Source organism: Lampetra planeri, chromosome 26 (genome assembly GCF_965212315.1).
Source record: "Lampetra planeri chromosome 26, kcLamPlan1.2.h2, whole genome shotgun sequence".
Lineage (NCBI taxonomy): Eukaryota > Metazoa > Chordata > Hyperoartia > Petromyzontiformes > Petromyzontidae > Lampetra > Lampetra planeri.
In genome coordinates, this window is record NC_136132.1 from 5,814,007 (window position 1) to 5,837,654 (window position 23,648).

Sequence of the window (23,648 nt, forward strand, 5' to 3'; positions counted from 1 at the left end):
GCGGTGGATAGATCAGGGCTAATTATGATGGTTACTGAGAGAGAGAAGGAGTGTGTGGAGTGAGCGAGGGAGGGAAGATGCGAGGTGAGCGAGGGAGCGAAGTGAGTGAAGTGAGGGAGGGAGCAGGTGAGGGAGAGATGGAGCGAGCGAGCGAGGGAGCGAGAGAGGGAGCAAGGGGAGCGGAGGGAGGGGAGTAAAGTAAGCGAGAGAGGGAGGGAGACCAAGAAAGTGTGCGAGCGGAGGGAGCGAGCGAGCGTAGCAAGGGAGGGAGAGCGAGCGAGCGAGCGAGTGAGCGTACCGTGCGGCACTCGAGCGAGCTCTCCTCCGTGTGCAGCATGTAGTCGAGACGTCGCCCGCTGCCCCGGAGCGGCACGGGACGGCCGCCCTGGTCGCAGCGCGGGCTCTTGCTGGACGGGAACACCAGGTAGCTCTTGCGGCCTTCCTCGTTCTCCAGCACCCTGCGGGCCATGGAACGACAACGGAATTATGGAGTGTGCCGAGCGCGTAGGTTGTCAAAGGATCGCTCGATCACTCGATCGATCTTGATTTTGATTTTGCGTTCCGCCATGAAGGAAATGATCGCCTCGACGTGCTTTGCATGAACGTTGAAATTCACGGAAAAATACTGAAATGTTGGAAATAGTTGCATCGGAAAGAATAGCAACACGATCATTTTAAAAGCGCTTTAAGAATCAGAAATGCAATTTAAATAAATACAACTTCACAGCAGTAAAAGCAATACATATCAGATTAGGCACACTCAATCATGACACTTTGTAATATTAATCTAGTTTAGGTGCTCCTCGCAAACACCACTTGCCCCGACAGTCTGTTAAAGGCTATATGGGGGGGGACCTTTGTCTTTGGATAGTAATCCAGGTTTATTCAACAAGATGCTCACTTCTGCAGGTTTTCTGGTGATGCGACCTCCTCGTCGTACAAGCCTTCCTGGTCCAGCAAGGTGCCTGTGGAAATCACAGCAGGGCCAATTTGCAACAAAATTTACACCAATGGGTTTGTACGTATGCATGTTGAACTTCTTTTGGACCGTACGTAGGCAACCGTGCTAATCGGAGGTGCGGGGAAGGACAACAAACTCGACACAAAAAGCAGTTCATCACCACCATCATCATCATGACCCCCTACTTGTTCACACCTGAGTTTGGTTCTCAACCAGGGCTAACATCAGTCGTGAACTATATACTGGTTGTGTGTGTGATTGTCTTTTTGTGGTGGTGTGTGTGTGTGGGGAGCAGTAGCGTAGCGGTGAGTGGGTTGTACTGGCCACCCAAGTTCGATTCCCGCTCACGGCCAACAACTGTGACGATTATCTGAACCGATGCTGGGCCACCTCTAGGTCGGCTCTGATTAAAATAGTACCTGGTGCAGTGTATAGTAAATATCGCTACTGGGGAGACAAAGGCGGCCAGGCGTGGTGCTGGCCACAGATCCCCTGGTGTGCCATGCCAGCCTTGATAGGTGCTCGCTAACAGCACTTGCCCCAGCAGTCTGTTAAGGCTACACGGTGGGGGGGGGGGGGGGTCTTTGTGTGGTCACCCCTTACGATCCACGCTGTGTGGGGAGACCCTCATCCAGCAGTGGATTGACTACCTCTCTGTATGACTGTCCATCTCGCGGTGGCGAGATGTTAACTTCCTCGCATGGTATGTAGGAGGTCGTGGGTTCGATCCCGACCTCGATGCTTGTATATTTGGGGTTTGCGTGTCTCTCTCCCAGTGATCGCGTGGATTTTTCTCCGGGTTCTCCAGGTTTTCCCCTCCACATTTAGAATCAACATCACGCTGTTTCGAGTATGTGGCTGCTACTATAAATGTCCGCGCGATTATAAGCCACTTCGTTGAGCCATCATTTGTGATACCAGGACGCTTCTGAAAAAAGAGCTATGTACAGTGAGGGAAAAAAGTATTTGATCCCCTGCTGATTTTGTACGTTTGCCCACTGACAAAGAAATGATCAGTCTATCATTTTAATGGTAGGTTTATTTGAACAGTGAGAGACAGAATAACAACAACAAAATCCAGAAAGACGCATGTCAAAAATGTTATAAATTGATTCGCATTTTAATGAGGAAAATAAGTATTTGACCCCCTCTCAATCAGAAAGATTTCTGGCTCCCAGGTGTCTTTTATACAGGTAACGTGGGCCCTATCTGGTAAAATAAAAAAAATGGTTTCTAATTTAAGTGTTGCCTGCATTTACACAGATCTCTGCTCACCGACTGCCCACGTCTTCTCCTCGCCGGGGCCCTGCCGGCACGGGTCGCGGTAGTGCGTGAAGAGCGGGTGGTGCTGCTCCAACTTGTCCTCTGTTGGACATCAAACAAAGGAGGAGGAGGATGATGATGACGACGACGACGACGGCAATAATTATTTTGATAAAATCATCATGATTTTGATAAAATCATCATCAATGATAACAATGCTGAGGTAGGTGGTGACATTGAGGACATTGCTGATGATTGTGAAAGTGGTGATGATCATTGATGATGATGATGATGCTGAAATGCTGATCATGATAGTGAAAATGGTGGTGGTGGTGGTGGTGATGATATGACTTTACAAGGTCCGTGTCATCATCATCGTCAAACATAACCTTCATAACCACCACCACCATCATCATCATTGATGTTGTCAGCATCATCATCACCGCCATCATCATAATCACCTTCATCATCGGTTATCGATTTTTGTCAGCGTCGTCATCACCGCCACGTGCGTTTACTCATCAGCAATGCGAGCACCACCTGCCACTCGGTGCGTTGTTGTCGTCGTCGTGAGAGAGCCGCTATAACGAGACTGGGCCTCACGAGAGGAATACTCTATCGGAATTCCACCATTGGCTCAGGAGTGAAATATGGATGTCAGTGCTGTTGATGCTCATTGGAGCATGGGGAACTGACTTATTGACCACTGTAGACTGGCGAAATCGATCGTAACTTTTTTGTTTATTTGGCAAAGTGCAGGGAAAACCCAATCGTTGACCGTTTAAAAATGCGTCACGGCTCAATTCATGGACCCATCATCATAACCCCCCCGAATACAGGTACTGTGCAGTATTTAGACACAACACCAATCCAAAGTTGCATGTAATTCAACCTACGGATCGCTCTCTCAGAGTCGTACCATAATCCAGTGTTTTTTCATTTCTGCATCGGTCCTCTCGACCACCCGCAGTCTGCCTTTCTGTGATCACCCATCATTTATAACCGCAATGCAAATTAAGCCACCGCACACTGCAATTGCTGCATCGTGGGGTGTTGTGACGAATGTAGTTGAGAAGATTCGACTGCCCCCATTGCACGATATCGATTTTATTGTTGTTTCATGTTTTTATTGTACTTCAACGAGAGCCCGGCACGGAGCATAAACCGCGACGGCACGAGGAGGAGCACAGAAACTCGACGGACAAAGATTACAAAATCTATACTCCTGAATACAAAAAAAAGAAAGGTGGGGGAGAAGTTGGGATCACTGTCCCATCCAGGCAGGGGCCGGGTTTGGGATTGGACACGTCACTGTATCGAATTTAATATTTTTTTAATCGAATTCTGCCCACTCCACAAACGCTGCGACGGATTGGCGCGGACGACCGTGACGCTAGTCCTCGTACAGTCCGCCGTGGCGTGGAGTCGATGGCACGCGCCGACAAAAGGGGGAAGGACCGGCAAAAATTGTCTGGTTCGCGCATAATCAGCTTTCCGTGTAAAATCCTGCACACATTTATTCCTGGTCTGGTCCGCGCCAAAGCTGCTGTGGTGGGTTGGGGGGCTCTCTTGGGCTGAAAAGCATTCGAGCTGACAGCTCTATTAAATATAAAAACAGCTCATCCCTTCAGAGTGCGCATTAAAGAGAGAATTACAGTCACAGGCCTGGCGGGCCAAATGCATCGACTCCACCAGCTCATGGGTTTTTATATTTTGCTTCCATAGGTGGCTCGTGATGGCCATGTCTGAGCACCGAGACAGCACAGCTGAAATTCTGGGTTTGTAATTCTGCCCGGACAACAATTGCTCCTTGAATTACCCCTCGAATGTAAATGGGTCGCAATGCACAATTATTTCACTGTGAATATATTATGACCATATATTGAAACCGTGACTTATCCAGATTCAGCAGCATTTGGGCTAGCAGTGGGTCCTGTGGTACAGAGATGCTTAATTTGTGTAATGCTATGTTATGGTCATAGAGCTCTGTGGTTAGAGCACTCGACACTCAATGAGAAGGTTGTAATTCAAAATCCCGATCAAGCGTTGAATTCGGGCCATCATCCTTCCAAACAGTGGTGTAGTTTCGATTTAAAGCTTTCGTGACTGCAGGGATTCATATTCTTGGTTCTTTCGGTAAAGTCACGTAGAAGGGAAATAATAAAATAATAAAAATAAAACAATAAAATTCTCACGACGTTTCGACTGCAACACAAGCAATCATCATCAGGTGTGAAAACCACAGCAATAATTGTTTTGAAAAAGTGGCTGTGATTTTTACACCTGGTGATGATTGCTTGTGTTGCAATCGAAACGTCGTCAGAATCGTATTGTTTAATTTGATTATTTTATTATTTCCCTTCTACGTGATTTTACCGAAAGAACCAAGAATATAGTGGTGTGGTTATCGAGTGCGCAGGCAGTGCAACTCCACCAGGGAGCCCAGGTGCCGGGCTACGAGAAGGTCGGTAGCTGGCCCCGTTTTGATTCCATGCACCGGGGCCCATTTTGTTAATGCGTGGCCAATGTCACGAAGTGCGGAATATTCACCACGGACTGCGAGCAGAGATCAGTGCGAGTGGAGATCAGTGCGAGTGGAGATCAGTGCGAGTGGAGATCAGTGCGAGCGGAGATCAGTGCGAGCGGAGATCAGTGCGAGTGGAGATCAGTGCGAGCGGAGATCAGTGCGAGTGGAGATCAGTGCGAGTGGAGATCAGTGCGAGCGGAGATCAGTGCGAGCGGAGATCAGTGCGAGCGGAGATCAGTGCGAGCGGAGATCAGTGCGAGCGGAGATCAGTGCGAGCGGAGATCAGTGCGAGTGGAGATCAGTGCGAGTGGAGATCAGTGCGAGTGGAGATCAGTGCGAGTGGAGATCAGTGTGACTCGCTTGAGCATGCACCCGAGTTGCATCACGTAAAAGAAGAAGAAATCACTCAACCTATTCGAATCAAAACTGCCCCGTTGTTATCCTAACAAGTTGAGTAACTTAACTTTTTCCAAAATGTAACCATTTCTCTCGGAACGGCCATTAGTGGCGTCGTGTACTTTGATGAATGCATTGTTTTTACAGAAGCTTCCCAATTAAAGCCGTCTGTAATTGGGTGCAATCCGTCAACCAAACATAACAGACGTGTCCGTTATTTATCCTATTAGGGAGTCGTTTTTTAAAGTTTACACAGTGCTGGATTAAGCTAGTGCGGGGCCTGTAACATATGTTATAAACAGACCCTAACTTAAAAAAAAAGGTAAACATTAAAAAATACAATTTACTTGCATTGTAAAGTAATTGCATTTTTTCATTTGCTATACAGCCAGATAATACGACAAATCTCTAACCTTAAACACCCAGTCGTTCATACAAGTTGAAGGCAGTATAGTACTATAGTAATAGAGCAAGTGCAGAATCACTGAACCGGAATAGATAGCTTGAAAGCATTTAGCACGGGGCCCTTGAAAGTGCGGGGCCCGTAGCATATGCTACTTTTGCTACTAGGATAATCCGGCACTGAAAGTACATATACATTTTGTATCCAGCCTGTCAATGCATCAAGTAAATTTAATTGGGATAAATGTCAGTTATTCTCACGAAATAAAAAAAAAGAATGAATTGCAAACCTGGCAATGGATGGAAATGCAACTATAATTCTCTCCGTCACCTGACGCAGCCGACCCCACGCTTGTCCCACTCGCACGACGCATAGACCAGCGGCGTGAAACCGTTTCCTTACCGAGGTCCGAATGGGAGTTTCAAATCCCTTTTACAGGGTAATCACGCGTGAATGCTCGCACGCCGCAGTAACAAATGTGAGTTCGCGCGCCAAACTTAGAAAACGTTGCCAGGTTTTAGCATATTTCCCTCTCGTACCCGATTGGTGCAGCTAAGACGCCAAGCAGTGGAAGGTAAATGTTGTTCGCAGGGCCTCTCAAAGCGGTAGTCGTCTTGTGGCCACAGGCCACTTGGAAATGAAGTTCGGCTGGGCTACCCGATTATCCGAGCAATCGATTACTCTCGCGATTATTGATTCCGTTGCTGGGTTTGATTAGTCGACTAATCCGATAACAGGAAAAATACAAGAGGGCAAAAAAGTCCCCCCTCTCTTCCCACGTGCGCTGCTGTTGTGGGCTGTGATGGGCACGCCTTGCCAGTGCTGATGTTTACACGCCGCGTCGGGTACCCATACGACTGAGTGGACCGAGGGGAGGCCCAGGACAGGTTAAGATATTTGTCACTGACCTATGCATCTGTGACTGTAACTAAGACCTGAACCATCGCAGGACACCCATGAAGTAGAGCCTGGCAGCTTATTGGGCCCTCTCTGCTGAAATAAATGAACGGAAATGGAATTAGGGTCACTGAGTTGGTAGCACAGTAAGCCAACCACTATGCCACCACTCTCCATACCCCGTTACACAATGATAAAGATCCCCCATATAGCCTGTAACAGACTGTTGGGGCGAGTGCTGTTAACGAGCACACGAGGGGGTGGGTGGCCAACACCACGCTCGGCCGCCTTTGTCTCCCCAGCGGCGATGTTTACTGCACTGGGTACTCATTTGAGGCTGAGTCGACCTAGGGGAGGCATAGGAACGGTTCAGACAATCGTCACTGATGGTGTTGGCCGTGAGCGGGAATCGAACTCGGGTCTCCGGGTTCGTAGCGCAGCGCGCTAACCGCTGTAGACACACACGCAGAGACACACACACACACGTGCACCTTCGCAGTTCCGAGGCAAATTCAAATTCAACGAGCGGCTCACGATGCCACGATTTCCCACGTGGCCGGAGCTTTTGTGAAGCATTATGAAAATGACCACGGCGTGTGACAGGTGCCGCGGGATTCGCCTCGCCGCGCCGTGCAGTTTTTCTCACTTAATAACGAGCGAGCGACACACTTTGTTTTTTTTTTGGGTAACCTTTCAAAAACACCGCGCGTCCTGCTAGCGAGGAGCGCGGTGCATCTTCGCACGTCTCGTCATCACGATGACGGATGATGTTTTGCTGAAACTTGAATCGTTTCTGGGACGAAAAGAAAGAGCGGCTTAAGAAAGGAATGTTGATAGGAACCTTGATATGTCAACGTGAATGTGTGAACCGAACACGTCCGAGTGCATACAATATTGTACGTGAAAATCCTCTCTTTGCCCAGGAGAAAGCCTTGCCGAGTCTAAAAGCCATCTTTTAGGAGGGTCGTGCATTATGATGTTTGGCATATTGCTTTAATGAGTGTTTGGCACTTGGAAGGAAACCAGAGTACTGTACCTGGAAAAAAAGTCATTGAAGTAGGGGGAGTGGGGGGGGGGCAGGATTATGCTCAAAGCTCCACACAGATGGAATCAAGGATCCACTTGCTATAATACCATCTCCCAGCAGTCCTTTAGCAACCCAAGCTTCTAATGCCTGCCATTTCCAGCTAGGCTCCAATATAAGTACCAATCAGGCTCACACCAACTTAGCGTCCATGATCTTGTTACATCGGGAGCATTCAGGGTTTGTCGTGGGCACGATGCAAAACGTTATCACCGCTTCCCACGCCTTGCTCGTACAATTACTTCTGACCTTCCAAGGATCTTTGGGGTGCCGCGGTGACGAGATGTTAACTACATTGCCTGGTCTGCAGGAGGTCGTGGGTTCGATCCTGACCCTGGCACTTGTATATTTGGAGTTTGCATGTTCTCTCCGTGGTCGCGTGGATTTTTCTCCGGGTTCTCCGGTTTTTTCTCTCCACGTTTAGAATCAACGTCACGCGTTTAGAGCATTTGACTGCTTCTATAAATTCCCCAGTGATGATAAGCCACTTCGTTGAGCTATCATTTGGGGCCAGGTTGCTTCTGAAAAAGAGCTGTATAGCTCATTGGGCCTTACCTCGTAAAATAAAAAAAATTGTTAAGTTCATCTCCCGTGCCTTCTCTCTCTCTCTCTGCTGGCCCCGGCTTGCTGAGCAGAACCCTCACGTGAGAGGCAAGATCATTTAATGACCGACTGCCTCAACTCAATCACTTAAAACTGCAAGACACAAAACCGTATATATTTGCATCTGTGATAAAAGTACAAAGCAGAGCAAATCAAGTTGTGTGTCACAGATGAAATGTTGTGCCCCCTTCGAAGTAAATATCTCCCCATGCTTTAAAACCACTGGATTATAATGCAACACGCTTCTGACTCGGACACAGCGGCCCGGCCAGAGGGGGAGACGTGGTGGTGGGAGAAGCTGTTGGGGGGTGGTGGGAGTGAATGTATTTTATAATCTTTATCGAGAGCAAAAATATGTGGTGGTGCTGCTGCGTTGGCAGCGGTGCCCAAGCACAGCCAACAAACAAACACACACACTCGTCAATAGCAACACTGTGGCCTTTGAAGGGAAAAAAGAAAGGGGCGATGTTTCAGGCAATGGCCCTTCACGTAAACGATTTGCTACGGACGAGGGCGATTCCCCGAAACACCACCGATTAGATTCTTCCTTTTTAAGGCCACAGTGCTATTGACGAGTGTGTTGAGGTTTATTTTTGTTACAATGAGCAGGTCGGCATAAAGAAGATGTTTCTCCTTAATGCCCCATCAGCCCCATCGGCCCCATTGGCTGAATGAAGCCCCCCCATCTCCCCCCGCCCCGTCCCCCAGTCCACGATTGCTATGGAGATTTGTTTGACCATACTTCGCCACGCCGCTTTGATTAGTGACACAACCTACATTCCGTACCTCCAACTATTGAAAGACCTCGTAGCTCAGCAGGCGTGGCACGAGTACACCTGCGATCTAGCCCAGCGATGGCCGGTCGGTCAGTCGGTAATCATCGAGAGCGGGGCGAGCATTTGATCGCCGAGCATTGCTCCACCCGCAGACCGCTCATCCTTCCTCCCCCGTCGCACCGACTGACTTCTCATGTGTTTGGTCCGCCTCTCGATCGCGTCGTTAGCAGCGCGCTCGCTCGCACGCTCACTCACCCATGGAGCAGTTGTCGAAGTTGAGGTCGCCGCACATGACGTCGAAGAGGACGATGTCGCGGCTGGCGGGGCTGCCCGCCGCTTCGCCGCTGCACTCCTTGCGGAACTCGGCCTGCCACTGCACCAGCAGGTCCAGCTGCTCGCACCGCACCGACGCGTGGCCTGCTGGCCGCCGCACGGCCACGGCGTCACGCGCACGCGGACGCAGCGTCAACCACACGCGATGGACGCGCGGCGGCACCACCACCACATCGAATACCATCTCTCGCAAGCATTGGACATTCCGCGCGTGCCCTGGACTGCACGCCACAGACGCACGGCATCGCGCTGCGTGCATCGTACATGGCGCGACGTGTCGCCCCGCGCACGTAGAGCTACCGTTCCATTTTTCACCAAATGCGAATATTCGCATGCATCGTTACCCTCGTCGTCATCATTGTCATCGCCATTGCTGGCCGAAGGCCTCTCCTAACCACCGCCATCTCTCACACTTGTGCGGTGTAATAACGCACCTCGTACTTCACGCGTCATTGCATCTCGCGTGCCATTAACTCGCACTGCACATCCGAATTGCGCAGACGGGCGGTGAATCTGCGTTCAGCTTTGCCACCTTCTTCCAATTGTGTTATCAGAATCAGGCCACGAGATGAATCATTTCGATTCGGATTTCTCGTAGTGAGCGGCTCACTAGCTCGTGGCACAGAATTACGCTTGGGCTACCCGCCCTTCTCGACGCCCTGCAATCAACGCGTGTTCCTTCTGTCCTCATCAAACTGAAATATGTAATGCCCAGACCTGGAACAGTGAAAAGGGCGTTACATTTCATGGTCCTTTTTGTGCAATCTCGAGTAACAGGGCTGAAAGCATCAACTCGCTGAGCCGGTTTAATCACAAGATGCTGAAACACAGATTTGTAACCCGTGATCTCGATGGGGCAAGCTCAGTGCTCTGACGATAACACGAGCCCCCTGAGCGGCCCAATCACCCCGGCCATGGAGTGGCATAACAATCAACGAGCACGAGCAGCGTAGACGCCGGGTTACGAAGGGGGTGGGTGGTCGAATGAGACATGAGGCCCCATTGAATAATTCCCAGTACCAGGGCCCATGTCAACCAAAGCTACGCCACTGCCACCGCGAACATCTGTGGGTGCATTTGAATTCGAGGCGGGTGCAGTGCACTCTCATGCTCACCAGGCTGGGTTTGATGTCATCATTTGCCTTGGTGGGGATTAAGGTGTGTGGGCGTCCTTTGATTTAGTGTCGCCCGCCCACAGCCTGGTCGATAGCCGAGGGGACGCTCAATTTGTGGGAACAACAAACGGGGAAGTCAACTCAGTGCGATTCATCCGTCGTTTGCTTAACCAGGGGCAACGTTCTATCCCGTACAGATGGAAACAGATGACGATTAGACCACTTGCAGTACTGCCTTCTCCTGGCAAGCCAGAGTATGGCACCTCTTCGACGCATCAGGGAAGCGAGTTTCACAACATTTGTTGCGATCCACCAGCCCTCCGTCGTGCTGGATTTCCCGCACCCCCGGTTCGCATGGTTGGCTACGTAGGGTGCGAAAGAAGTTTAGCATATGTACATACGTACGTACAGGCGAGGGCAATGCTGAGATGCAGGGAGGTTCTGCGTGATCGTACCAGGGCCGGCGCCTTGGGGCGCTTGTGGGCCCCGTAGCATCCAATGTCCCTTTTGGGCCACCACCCAAGTTCACTCTTTCGTAGCGGCGCGTCACCGTTACGGTGCCCCCCCCCCCGCCCCCCCCCCCGCCCCCCCTCTCGCCCCCCCCCCCCCCACAGCGGATCTGCTGCCCCCCCCCCCCATCCGTGGAGCTGGAACCAAGCCTTGACCTTATAACGACGAGAATGTTGTTATGCTATTAATTTCATGATAAATGAGTTGAGGGTTATTTGCTAAATGTTAGATGCTGTCTATGATATATACACGCAGGGCATGAGTTAATTTAAAGTGGAATGTTATTGTTGTGCTACAATGTTAATATTTGCTGGGAATTAATTTTACGTACGCGTTTTTTTGCGTTATTGCATTCACGATGCACCTCAAGCCGCCTGGCTGTTATGGCAACGTGGAATTTTATGACATTGGCTTTCGCAATGACACAACAGATGGAGAGACGTGCATCTTCGGCACGCGGGGACAAAGGTAATAGATGGCCTTCGTGACCCAAGGACGAAAATTATGTCTTGCATCTCTCGAATGCCAAGTTTCCTCGCGTCGAACGCAAACATTAATCGCAGCTTCCCATTCCGCCGTGCGAACCTAAGTAAATGATGATGCTCATCAGCATTCTATTGGGCCCGGGACATGAATCAGGTTGAACACAGACACTGCACTGCACGTAATGGTTACGTGTTTAAAAATACATGCCGTTCATGTTCACATTTAAATTATAGATGGCCGCGGGCCCACCCGGCTACATTGAAGTGAGGCAACGGTTGAATTCAAATCGTGGACACTTTAATTTTTGAACGACGATTCGCTGTCATCGGAGACCAGCGATCTTCACGTAGAGTTCAGATTTTTCGGTCATATTCAGTGTGTGGCACTGCCCTCTGCTCCACCAAAGTGGCTTTCCACCTCTACACCGGTAAGGACAGGACATTTCTCGGATGGAGTCTCTTCAAATATACAGGCGACCCTGACGCCTGCTGTATGTATGGAGTTTGCATGTTCTCCCCGTGGTCGCGTGGATTTTTTTTTATCCAGGTCCTCCGGTTTTTCCCTCCACATTTATAAACGTGCGTTTAAAGTATTTGGCTGGCATTCATTTCCACGTGATAAGCCACTTTGTTGAGCTGTCATCTGTGGCCAGGATGGTTCTGAAAAAGAGCTAAATAGCTCAGTGGGCCTTACCTAGTACATAAAAAGTTTATATTTTTGTTTATCTTGCGTGCTTTGACATTCCTGTCTCAGAACACCTATTGTGCCAGGATATTTGTCTAAATGTTGTTACATTCATAGGTGGCACCAGCATGTTCGTCCAGGTCGCCTCTTGTGTTTTTCCTTTCTTTATTTCGGGTGCGTTTTGGATATATCCCTCCCTCCCTCCCCTTGTCATTCCCTCTCCCTTAAATTAAGAAAAGCTACCCTTACCCCTTTCGGTAGGGTCCCGCCTGGTTTGGGGCAGCTCCCCATATTTCTATCCACCGCTTTTTATAACCGGTTTAGTTTATGTTGACGGTGTGTACGCGCGTCACAACGCAATGCAACGGGCCCACGCATAGCCTCGATGAAAATAATAATAATCGGTGGCAGCTACACTGGCCACAAGACCACACACTTGTGAATGAACTCTGCGGAGTCCTTCTCAGAGCGGTAGTGCAGTCGCCTGCTCCCCCCCCTCCATCCCCCCCAAAATGTTTAGACAGCAGCTATTGTGCACCATAGAAGGGTTTTGAAATGTAAAAATTTTAAATAGCAAATAAATAACAAACGTTTTACATAAACCGTTCATCGTATTTTGTTGCTTCCAAAACGTTCATGCGTGTGCACCGCCGGGTTAGAGGCCACGTAGTTTGCGAATCCGCTGTCTTGGGGAATGGGTTTTCCTGGAGCGAAACGACGTGGACGTTTCCTCGACGTAAACACGTGGCGAGCACGCCACACTTGGCACGCGAGAGGCCTTCCACGTTGAGCTGATGCACTCAGAGTGCAGGACCCACTCTGCTCCTGAAGCTATCGCCACATGGCTCAAAGACTTAAACCCGGGCGTATGATGTGCACGTACTTGACTTACGCTCGAAGAAGAAGTGTTAGAGTTAGCGCTAGGGTGAGTGTTAGGGTTAGCGAAAGCGTGAGTGTTAAGAGTATGGGTTGGTGTAAGGGTAAACGTTGAGGTCAGGGTGCTTAGTGTTCGCGTGAGCATCAGTGCGAGTGTCGTCGTGAGTGTTGGTGCCACGTGCAGCGTTGCGCGCCACACGAACCTTCGGTCGCCTGCGTGTGCGTGCACGAGACGAACCCCACGAGCCGGCGCTCCTGAGGAGTGGTCCCAACCTGAACCTGCACGCGCACCATCACCACCACCACCATCACTACCACTGTCACCACCACCATCACCACCACTGTCACCACCACCACCGTCACCACCATCATCACTGTCACCACCACCATCACTGTCACCACCACCATCATCACCACCACTGTCACCACCACCATCACTGTCACCACCACCATCATCACCACCATCATCACCACCATCATCACCACCATCACCATCACCACCACCACCACTGTCACCATCACCACCACCACCATCACCACCACCATCACCACCACCGTCACCATCACCACCACATCACCACCATCATCATCATCACCACCACCACCAACACCATCACCAACACCATCACCACCATCACCACCACTGTGACCACCACCACCATCACCACCACTGTGACCACCACCACCATCACCACCAGTGTCACCACCATCACCACCATCACCACCACCATCATCACCATCACCACCACCGTCACCACCACCATCACCACCACCGTCACGAACCATCAAAAGACAAAGATCCCCCGTATAACCTTAACATACTCCTGGGGCAAGTGCTGTTAGCAAGCACTTATAAAGGCCAGCACAGCACACGAGGGGGTGGGTAGTCAGCACCACGCCCGGCCGCCTTTGTCTCCCTTGTGGCGATGTTTACTCACCGCACCAGGTACTCATTTGAGGCTGAGTGGACTTCGGTCAGGCCCAGGACCGGTTCAAATAATCCTCACTGGTGGTGGCCGTGAGCGGGAATTGTCGCCCGGCTCGTAGCGTAGCGCGCTAACCGCTGCACTACCGCTCCCCACCTCACCACAACCATCATCACTACCACCATTGTCACCACAACCATCATCACTACCACCATTGTCACCACAACCATCATCACTACCACCATTGTCACCACAACCATCATCACTACCACCATTGTCACCACAACCATCATCACTACCACCTATACCATCGACTATAACAATCATCACCATTGCCAGCACACGAAGTTCATGCTCAGGCTGTCTCGCCTAGCCTTCTATTAGCACAGCGGAGCAAAGAGGGCATTTGTACAAAGCATTGTTAACATAAAAACAGTAAGACCTCTTTCGTTCAGAAGCTTTGCAAGGCGTGGCAGAATTTTAACATACAAATTCTAATCATTAGCATTGCTGTTGCTAATTGTAGGAATTAACGAAGCAGACAACATATCTTGTTCATGCCCTTCCTGTCCCCCACAAGGCCGTCTAGGAGTGCAACATTTCATTGGTGACATACAATCAAACATTTCATTGGTGAAATAGAATCAAACTCTGGAGCGGTTTTCAACATACAGTGTTCCATCAGTAACATGTATGTATATATGTATGTCGTACTCAGATTGTAAATGTTGTGGCTTGGCTCCCCAACACACCGGTGTGCTGTACTAGTGACGAATTGGCACGTTCTGTTGACGTGACAACCCTCACTAGTTGGCTGTGTCGGGTGGTGGCGGGTTTTAACGACACATTTATATATTTACGCGATCTAACCCAAAAAAGCTCTATTATGGATATGTATGTATGTTGAATTTATTTTGCACCGTACGGACAACAAACAAACTAAACAGTAAAACAAAAATTAGTTTTCAATCCAGATTTAAAAGTGCATCGCTCCCAGTGGCTCCCTAAAGTCGGAAGGAAGAGCTTTCCAGACGGCCGCAGAAGCGCACCAGGTAGAACATTACGCAATGTGCAATCGAGTGAACACTTACCAGTGAATAATTGGTTTTTTACCCTTATATCTGGTAACAAAACTGACACCTTTTTTTACAAGGAGTCATGTTTGCATAAACCACAATACCTGCAGTCATAATGCAAACAAAAAACATAACTCTGTATGCACTGATGGTGGTGGTGATGGTGATGGTAAAAAAGGTGTCAGTTTTGTTGCCAGATAGAAGGGTAAAAAACCAATTATCATATTTTTTTACTGGCAAATGAGGTTCCAATGACTTACCAGTGAACTTAACTCAGTCACTCAGTGCTACGCGCTGGGGTGGATTCCTTCATGCAGATGGAGACATTACACTGAGGTCAACCTCATAGGCGAGGGCCATCGAATATCCAGTGCCTCCCCTACGATGCGAAGCAGCAGCAGCAGCGACGGCGTTGATCCGAGTGTGTTGCAGCTACGATAACCACTGTCGGTCAATGAACAACGAGACCTCTGGCCTAGCCAAATCCCTCCCGAGTGGATCATTTGTCTGACGTTTTCTTTTTGCGAGCGCGGGTATCGGAGTCTCGCCAGTTCTGGTGGGACATACCGTGTCAACAAACCACGCGGTTTACCCCGGCATTCTTGTGACAGGGAAATAGAATCGTCAGGTCCATACGGTGTTACAAGCCGTTTCAATACTGGCAAAAACATAGTTTCGTGTCTATTTGTTTGTGTTTCTCGCTCGCGATGGCACTTTGTAGGATGGACGTTGAGATGTATGAGGGCACGGGGTGACCAATACGGTCTGAATTGGTCTGTAATAAGGTAAGGGCACCGATAAGGGATTGACAGGTATCCGACGATGACAACCACACCCCGTCAACAAGGGGGCGAACTCTGACAGTGTGTGGCTTTAGTGCATTGGTAGTTACGAGGTACAATGTACAATGTGTGTATGTAGAACTTCTTTCGCACCGTACGCAGCCAACCGCGCTAATCGGAGGTGCGAGTGTTGAACGCGCGCACGCACGTTGCGTGGACACATCAAATGGGACAAAACGCTTGGCTTGAGCTTGGGCACGATCTCGATTGACCCATCAGTCCTGTACTAGGAGTCGATGCTATTGTGCAGTGTCGTCAATTATCATTTCACTCGACGCATCTGCTGCTCCTGCTCCTCCTTCTCCCCCCAAACCCCTCTATGTACATAATGCTAATCAAAGTAGAGGTCAGAGATCATGTAATCAGGGCGGCTTATAGTTGCCGACCCTTTGTGTAATCCACCTACAGTAGAGAACATAAACGCGTGGCTTGTGGTGGATTGACTTTCGACGAGGCTTCGGGCGCACGGGGGATTGATCGTACGTACGTGTGTGTGTGTGTGTACGCGTGTGTGTGTGTGTACGTGTGTGTGCGTGTGTGTGTACGCGTGTGTGTACGTGTGTGTGCGTGTGTGTGTACGTATGTGTGTGTGTGTACGTATGTGTGTGTGTGTGCGTGCTATGAACCCGGCGACACGGGTTCGATTCCCGCTCACTGCCAACATCAGTGACGATTATCTGAACCGGTCCCGGGCCTCCCCTAGTTCGACTCAGCCTTAAATGAGTACCTGGTGTGGTGTGTAAACATCGCCACCAGGGAGACAAAGGCGGTCGGGCGTGGTGCTGGCCACCCACCCCCTCGTGTACCGTTTCGGCCTTCATAGGTGCTCGCTAACAGCACTTGCCACTACAGTCTGTTAAGGCTATACGGGGGATCTTTTGTGTGTGCGTGTGTTCAGTCGGTCGAAAATAATCTCACGTCACTCGGTCTGTGATGAGAGAATTCCACGTGTCTATGGCCGGGAGCAGCCTGCTCACGTGTCCGGCGTGGCTGAGTTTCGGCCCAGTCAGAATCAGAATCTTTATTTACGCCGGAGGAATCCGATGAGCTATGAAGCTCTTCTTTTCCACAGATGTCCAGTAAGGGGCGGGTCAGAATCTTACAAACAACAAACAGGACAAAAACACGATCGGAATGCCAAGCATAGGAAAGGTAAGCAAATAACTTAAAAATATATATTTTACAAACTAAACTATTTCTATCTTACCAGGTAAAGCCCACCGAGCCAATGAACTTAGTTTTCAGAAGCGACGTGGTCACAAACGATGGCTCAACGAGGTGGCTCATGTATGAGCAGCCAAAATAACCCAAATAATCTAAACGCGAGTCAACGCTCCCGTTGCCACACGTGGCGGTTCCATGGGCCGCAGCAGCGGGGGCGCGTTCACCACTCGCTGCAGATGTTCGCGGCGTGAAACCAGCGGCCGCGCTGGTTAATACTGCGGCTGGACTGACCGTAATAACAATATACCGCTACGCGCGGCGTCTTCTTCGCGGTGGACGTCGAAGAATCCCGCGATGTCATTCGCGAAAAGAAGAGGCCATTCCGTGGCGGGAGCCATCGTTCGAGCGTTTCAAATTCGAAAAATCACCTAGAAATCACTAAATTGGGATTATATAGAGCAACCATCGCTGCCGACTAGGAACAACTTGGCAGGACCCTCCTGAAAACGAGTCATGAGAGTTCACCAGCCTTTCCTGACTAAACCTTTATTATAATTTTGATTTAAAGCTTTCGTGACTGCAGTGATCCATAATCTTGGTTCTTTCGGTAAAGTCACGTAGAAGGGAAATAATAAAATAATATAAATATATAAGAAAAACAATTATCACGACGTTTCATCACCTGATGATGATTGCTTGTGTTGCAGTCGAAACGTCGCGAGAATTTTTATTGTTTTGTATTTATAGTATTTTATTATTTCCCTTCTACGTGACATTATTATATTGTTACTCACCTTTGCAGATATGATGGGCAGTGATAGCCCGGCTGAATGTGAACTAAAAATCTCATTGTTGGGAACCCTGCTGCTCCGCCAAATGAGATAAATGCTGGTCCCAGAAGTAAACATTTTAAATGAATAATGTAATCACATTCTTGGTTCATTCTGTAAAGTCACATAGAAGGGAAATAATAAAATAATAAAAATAAAACGTAATAAAACACAATTCTCACGACGTTTCGGCCACAACGCAAGCAGCCGTCCTCAGGTGAAGAACAGGTCTGTCGGAGAGACAACGTGACTTTACCGAAAGAACCAAGAAGATGAATCCCTGCAGTCACGAAAGCTTTAAATCGAAATGCATTCACAGATTCATTTAATCTAAAATCGTATTCCAATCGTGCTATTGGCATCTGCTTGTTATGACTTAAAAAAATAGCAATTTGAAACTTTTCCAGGAAGCAGTGTAAAGGTTATTTAATTAAATTAAAACTTGTTTCACTTCCAAAATCCATTAAGATGGAACATCACTCTCGTTACATTTGTTACCTTTGGAAGAGAAACTCACAGAACTACTTCTGAGGTCCCTTCAATTGCCCCTCGTCCACGGTAGGGTTTGATGCATCTCATCACATGCTCTGTCTTAGGTATGGATGCCTGGGAATACAGGTTGGAAGTTTGGTTTCTTTTTTGGAAATCTACAGACTCTATTGAAATTGGACATCAGCTGGAATACAACAAGCCAGAAGCCTAATGCGACAGGCCTGTGGTTACTTTGTCAATTGCCTTAATATTTGGATAGGAATGTGACGTTTAGTGTGCGAATACATTTGCAGCTATTGCAAAAAATATTTGACAGCGTGCTGTCACAACTGGTTTCATGAATCAGCGGTTAATAAACAGGCTCGCGAAAAAAAGCCGTGAACACATCACGCTATTAATTACAAGTGTCTCGTTGTCACGGCTCTAGTTAAGCGCGCGTGCATTTTCAATGAACTTGCAAACGCCGCCGCTGCTTCACACTGTGATGCAAATGCACCATGAGGTTTATTTAACATTTGAAAGTTTCCACGCCTCTCGATTTTTTTTCTTTTTTTCCGCGTTCACTGCGCGCACAGTGGCTTGTCGTGGAACGCATGCCTCGCGCGGTCGTTGCAGCCGAGTGACAGAGATATGTATACATGCACGTGTGTATTTAAAACAATACAAGTGTGCATTCTATTCTGTGTACATGTCCCATCTGTTTGTATGTTGAATTTTTTTTCGCACCGTACGTAGCCAACCACCACGCTAATATTGGAGGTGCGATTACTGGTCTATCCAGGTCACTGTCGACAGTGGGTGTCTGTGACTCTATGACCATTGTTGTGTGAACTTCTTCGGCAACGAGGAGAGACTACGTTGGCCACTCCTGGTGTTACCCACGCCACTGACGTGCCCACTTTAATAGCTGCGACTCACTCGAACAGCAATTGTCCCAACAGAGTGTAATGCTAGCTCAGAGGCATCTTTGTCTTTTAGTATGTTTGTCGAAGCAAAATGAAGCGTGTATTTCTTTTGTTAATTGCAGTTGTCTAGTCTGGTCATCCTCTTGCCTGATATATAAATATATACCAGCTTGATCGTGCCTGCTGTCTGTAGTCCCAATGAGTGAACAGGTAACGGGTAAAACTGTCGTACAAAACTCACTTCATCGCGGTGAACAATCAATCGGCAACGCAGTACACACCACCACAACGTGAATATTCGTGAGGCTGCATAAACATTCTCTCCATCTGGCAGCAATTTTCATTAAAACTGAGCACTTCCTGGAGAGTGAATTAATTCCAGAGCGTGACCAAAACTCCTCTCCAAACTCAATGACAAAACCAACCGCAGAAGCCTCCGAATACAACGACGCAAAACGCTTCCGATTTAGCTTTTTTCCCCCTCTCTCTCCCCACGTCTCACCTTCACGAAGAGAGCTCCCTTGGACACGAAAACATCGGCGCCCTTGGCGTTGGGGAAGCACCTGAAGTCGGCGTCCAGGATGGGGTAGCAGCTGGCGAAGAAGAGGCCACTGTTGAAGAACTTGAAGGAGCAGCCGTGAAACCCGTACACGCCGACGTCGTACAGCACGTACTGGAAGTACGCCTGCAGCTGCGTCCGAAGCTTCTCGGCCGCCCGCTTGTCGAACACCTCCTGGAGGCACAGGAAGTCCAGGTTGGCCGGGAAGAACGAGGAGATCTCGTAGTCGAAGGGCTCGTCTGTGGGCTTCTTCCTGCGCATGGAGCTCTTCTTCATCACCGAGGGCTTGTACACGAAGCGCGTGGGCCACCCGCTCGCGTCCGTGCTGGCCCAGTCGGGCGACCGTGGAGGCTGCGAGAGAGACTCCTTGGAGGACGCGCGGCTATCCTGCGTCATCGCTCCTCCTCCTCCTCCTCCGCCTCCCCGCTGCTGCGGCTGCTGCTCCTCGCCGTACGTCACCGTCTTCTTGCCGTCGGCCTCCGGCCCCGCGGGTGGCTCGGCCAGCACGAGCTGGATCCCCGAGAGGTCGACGCACGCAGAGCCGTCGCGCTCCGCGTCCGCCCGCTCCCGGTGCCCGATCGCCGGGGACGGGCTCGCCGAGTCCACCGCCGCGCGTCCCCGGGGCCCGCCGTCCATCGCGCAGGCCCTCCGCAGGCTGACGGCGGGCGAGGGGCCGGCCGAGTCGGCGCCGCCGCCCTGCGAGGACACCACCAGGAGGCTGCTCCAGCTCGCCGCGCTGATGGACGTGTTGGTGGGCGAGTCGACGTAGATCTTGATCTGCGGGCGGCTGGCGCCCGTGCGCACCCTGCGCCCGATCTCCCGGGCGCGCCACTGCGTGTCCGACAGGTTGCCGACGCGCGCCAGCGAGTCGGGCGGGAGGCGCACGTTGGCCGTGGCGAAGGCGAAGCTGCGGCCGGACGCGAGCGGCCGCGACTCGAGGCGGGCGCGGGCCGCCGCCGCCGACAGCGCCGGGTCCGGGCGGCCGGCGTAGGCGTAGGCGCGGCGCGCCAGCTGCAGCGGGGCCCACGCCGCGAAGCCGAGCAGCGCCAGTGGCAGCGAGGCGGCCAGCAGCGCCAGGTAGAGAGGCGCCGCCACCACGACGGCGAAGAGGAAGCGAGGGCAGCGCGCGTCGTCGCCGCCGGCGCCGACGCCGGCGGCACCGTCGCGCCGTCGCCGCCGCTCGCAGGTGCCGGAGATGAGTGCGGCGAGCAGGCGGTCGCACAGCCAGTAGCACGGCACGATGAGCAGCCAGGCCGCCGCGTGCGCCGCGCGCAGGAACGCGTTGGGGAAGGGCGACGTGTGCAGCGCCATGCTCCCGGGCGCCGCCGCCGCCGCCGCTGCCGCTGCTGCTGCCGCTGCCGGTGGCTTCACATGCCGAGTTGCGCTTTCGTCAGTAGAAGTGGGGGAGGCTTCCCGGGCACACGGAGTGAAGCCGGAGGGCCGTCATTGCTTGCAGACTTTGTGCTGAGCTGCGAGTGCCCTCTTCTCTTGGTGTTTCCTCTCCTGTTGTCTCTTTTTCCTCCTCCTCCTGCTCAGGGTCTACCTCCTTGCTCCTGGTATCTATCCTCCGGGAGTCTCCTCTGGTCCTGAGTCAGCAGTCTCTAGAAGCTCAGTCACACTGAAGAAGAAGGCAAAACGTGAAGCGGGCTCATCACAAACACCACCCGGTCATCCTAAGTGCAGGCCAACAGAGTTCACGCATCGTTGATCAAACCATTGCATGCCAAGAATGGCAGGTGCAGCATATTTGCTACTTGCATTTTCAGAAGAAAACAAGTTTAAATACTCCAGTATACAGGGTGACCCAAAAAAAACGGGCCCCGTGTACACTTTATGTGATATCTCCTTTATTTATTCACCGATTGCCCTTATTTTACAGAACATGGCAGAATCAACGACCGTGAGTACACCAAGACCCCAGTGGGAGCTGGGACAAAGAATACACTGTGTTAAATTTTACTACAAGACAGGCTCGTTTAAGAAAACCCAGGACAGTTTCATGCGTCAGTTCGAATGTGAAAAGGCTCCATCCAAAAGCAGAATTCAGAACTGGGTGGCCCACTTCGAGAAGTATGGGACCGTGGAGAACCTCAACGCTGCCAGTGAGAACCGTCCAAGCCACTCGGGACGTCCCAAGAAGCGAACAGCCGAGCTGGTCGAAAGTGTGAGAGAGTCTCTCCAGCAGAGTCCGAAACGCTCTGTGCGTAAGCGAAGTCAGTCCCTCGGTATGTCCCGTGAGACTTGCAGGAGAGTGCTGGTGAACGATATCAGGGCTTACCCATACAAAATACAGACGCTGCAGACCCTTACAGCCTCAGACAAGAAGCAGAGGAGCGCTATGGCAGTCAAGATGCTCGAGAAGATCGAGGAGACACCAAGTTTCCTTAACCTCCTTTGGACCTCAGATAAAGCCCACTTCCATCTTGACGGAAAGGCGAACTCCAAGACAAATGTCTTCTGGGGGTCCTCCAGACCCAATGAAGTAGCCACCAAGCCCTTGCACTCTCCTAAGTGCACGGTGTGGGCTGCAATCTCGGCCAGAGGCATCATCGGACCAATCTTCATCGAAGAATCTGGCACAGCAGTGACAGTCACCAAGGAGCGGTATGTGGAGGTCCTCAAAACCTTCAAGAGTGAGCTCCAGACCCTCTACCCGTCGCTCATGAGCAAGTTCTGGTTCCAGCAAGACGGAGCAAGTTCTCACACCTCAAACCTGTCCCGAGATTGGCTGAAAGAGAACTTCGGAGGCCGAGTGATCAGTCTCAAGACTGATTTTGAGTGGGCACCCCAGAGCCCGGACCTAAGCCCCCCAGATTTTTTTCTTTGGGGATATCTTAAGGACAGAGTCTACGCAGGGAAACCCAGAACCATCACGGAACTCAAGGAAACCATCAGGGAGGAGATGAGAGCCATTACCAATTCAGTCTGTAAGAACGTCATGGACAACTTCGTGCTGCGCCTCAAGAAATGCACGGGGCTAAATGGAGGCCATCTAGAACACATGCTGTAGAACGGAGAAAAAAAGGCCAAAGACCCTAGTGTTTTGATTTGATGTTTTGAATATAATAAACTAGTTATGACCAAAGTTTCATTTCATTCGGACAAAACACTAAGAAACGGGGCCTAATTAGAGTTGGGGCCCGTTTTTTTTGGGTCACCCTGTATACCAAAAAAGTCAGGAAAATATTACATGATGATTAAAAGCAACTCAAAATGCTTTTATGCGCACAGCACGGTAATTACAATTTTTACAAAAAAATATTTTTCCACTCATTAATTTCGACAATGAAAGGCTGCCTGTTGTTGCTGGTGCAGTGCAGAGTGAATGTGCAAGGTCATGGGCCGATTTGGCAGCGGTGGTGGCACGCGCTCTGTCGGTATGCTCCACCTGTAAACTATTACTAAACTTAACTATAGTAGTAGGTTTATACCCTTTAAACTGGTACAAAACTGACACTTTTATACAAGGCATCATGTTTGCAATAACCACAACACAAGTAGTCAAAATGCAAACAAAAAGAAACAACTCTGATAATGATAATAATATGCACTGTCCTTGAAGTTGATTGGTCCACACCCGAGACAGCTTTCCTTAGAGCCTAGTCTCCATTGGTGTTGGACCAGATGACACCAAAAGGCGTACAACTCAAAAACAGTGCACTATCAGAGTATTGAGAGCTCTGGGTAAGCATTTACACTATCATTATCAGAGTTGTTTCTTTTGTTTGCATTTTGACTACTTGTGTTGTGGTTATTTAAAAAAATGATGCCTTGTATAAAGGTGTCAGTTTTGTACCAGTTTAAAGGGTAAAAACCTATTACTATGTTTTGCCACTGGTAAAGGAGGTCTCATAGTGTAAACTTAACTATTTTTCGATTTTACCTGAGCTATTTAGTTCTTTTCAGAAGCAACCTGGCCACAAATGATAGGTCAACAAAG

General features: G+C 50.0%; 1 protein-coding gene across 1 annotated transcript in view; it reads right to left on the reverse strand.

The window, feature by feature from the left end:
* SMPD3 (sphingomyelin phosphodiesterase 3) overlaps positions 1 to 23,648 on the reverse strand; it is a 103,471-nt gene that overhangs the window by 2,482 nt on the left and 77,341 nt on the right. The window contains exons 2-7 of the mRNA XM_078606592.1: positions 19,652 to 21,326; positions 13,118 to 13,193; positions 9,166 to 9,327; positions 2,237 to 2,326; positions 902 to 965; positions 299 to 458 (exon numbers count right to left, since the gene is read on the reverse strand). Of these exons, the coding sequence (XP_078462718.1) occupies positions 299 to 458; positions 902 to 965; positions 2,237 to 2,326; positions 9,166 to 9,327; positions 13,118 to 13,193; positions 19,652 to 21,019 (1,920 nt within the window). The 5' untranslated portion in view covers positions 21,020 to 21,326. The remainder of the gene's footprint in view (positions 1 to 298; positions 459 to 901; positions 966 to 2,236; positions 2,327 to 9,165; positions 9,328 to 13,117; positions 13,194 to 19,651; positions 21,327 to 23,648) is intronic.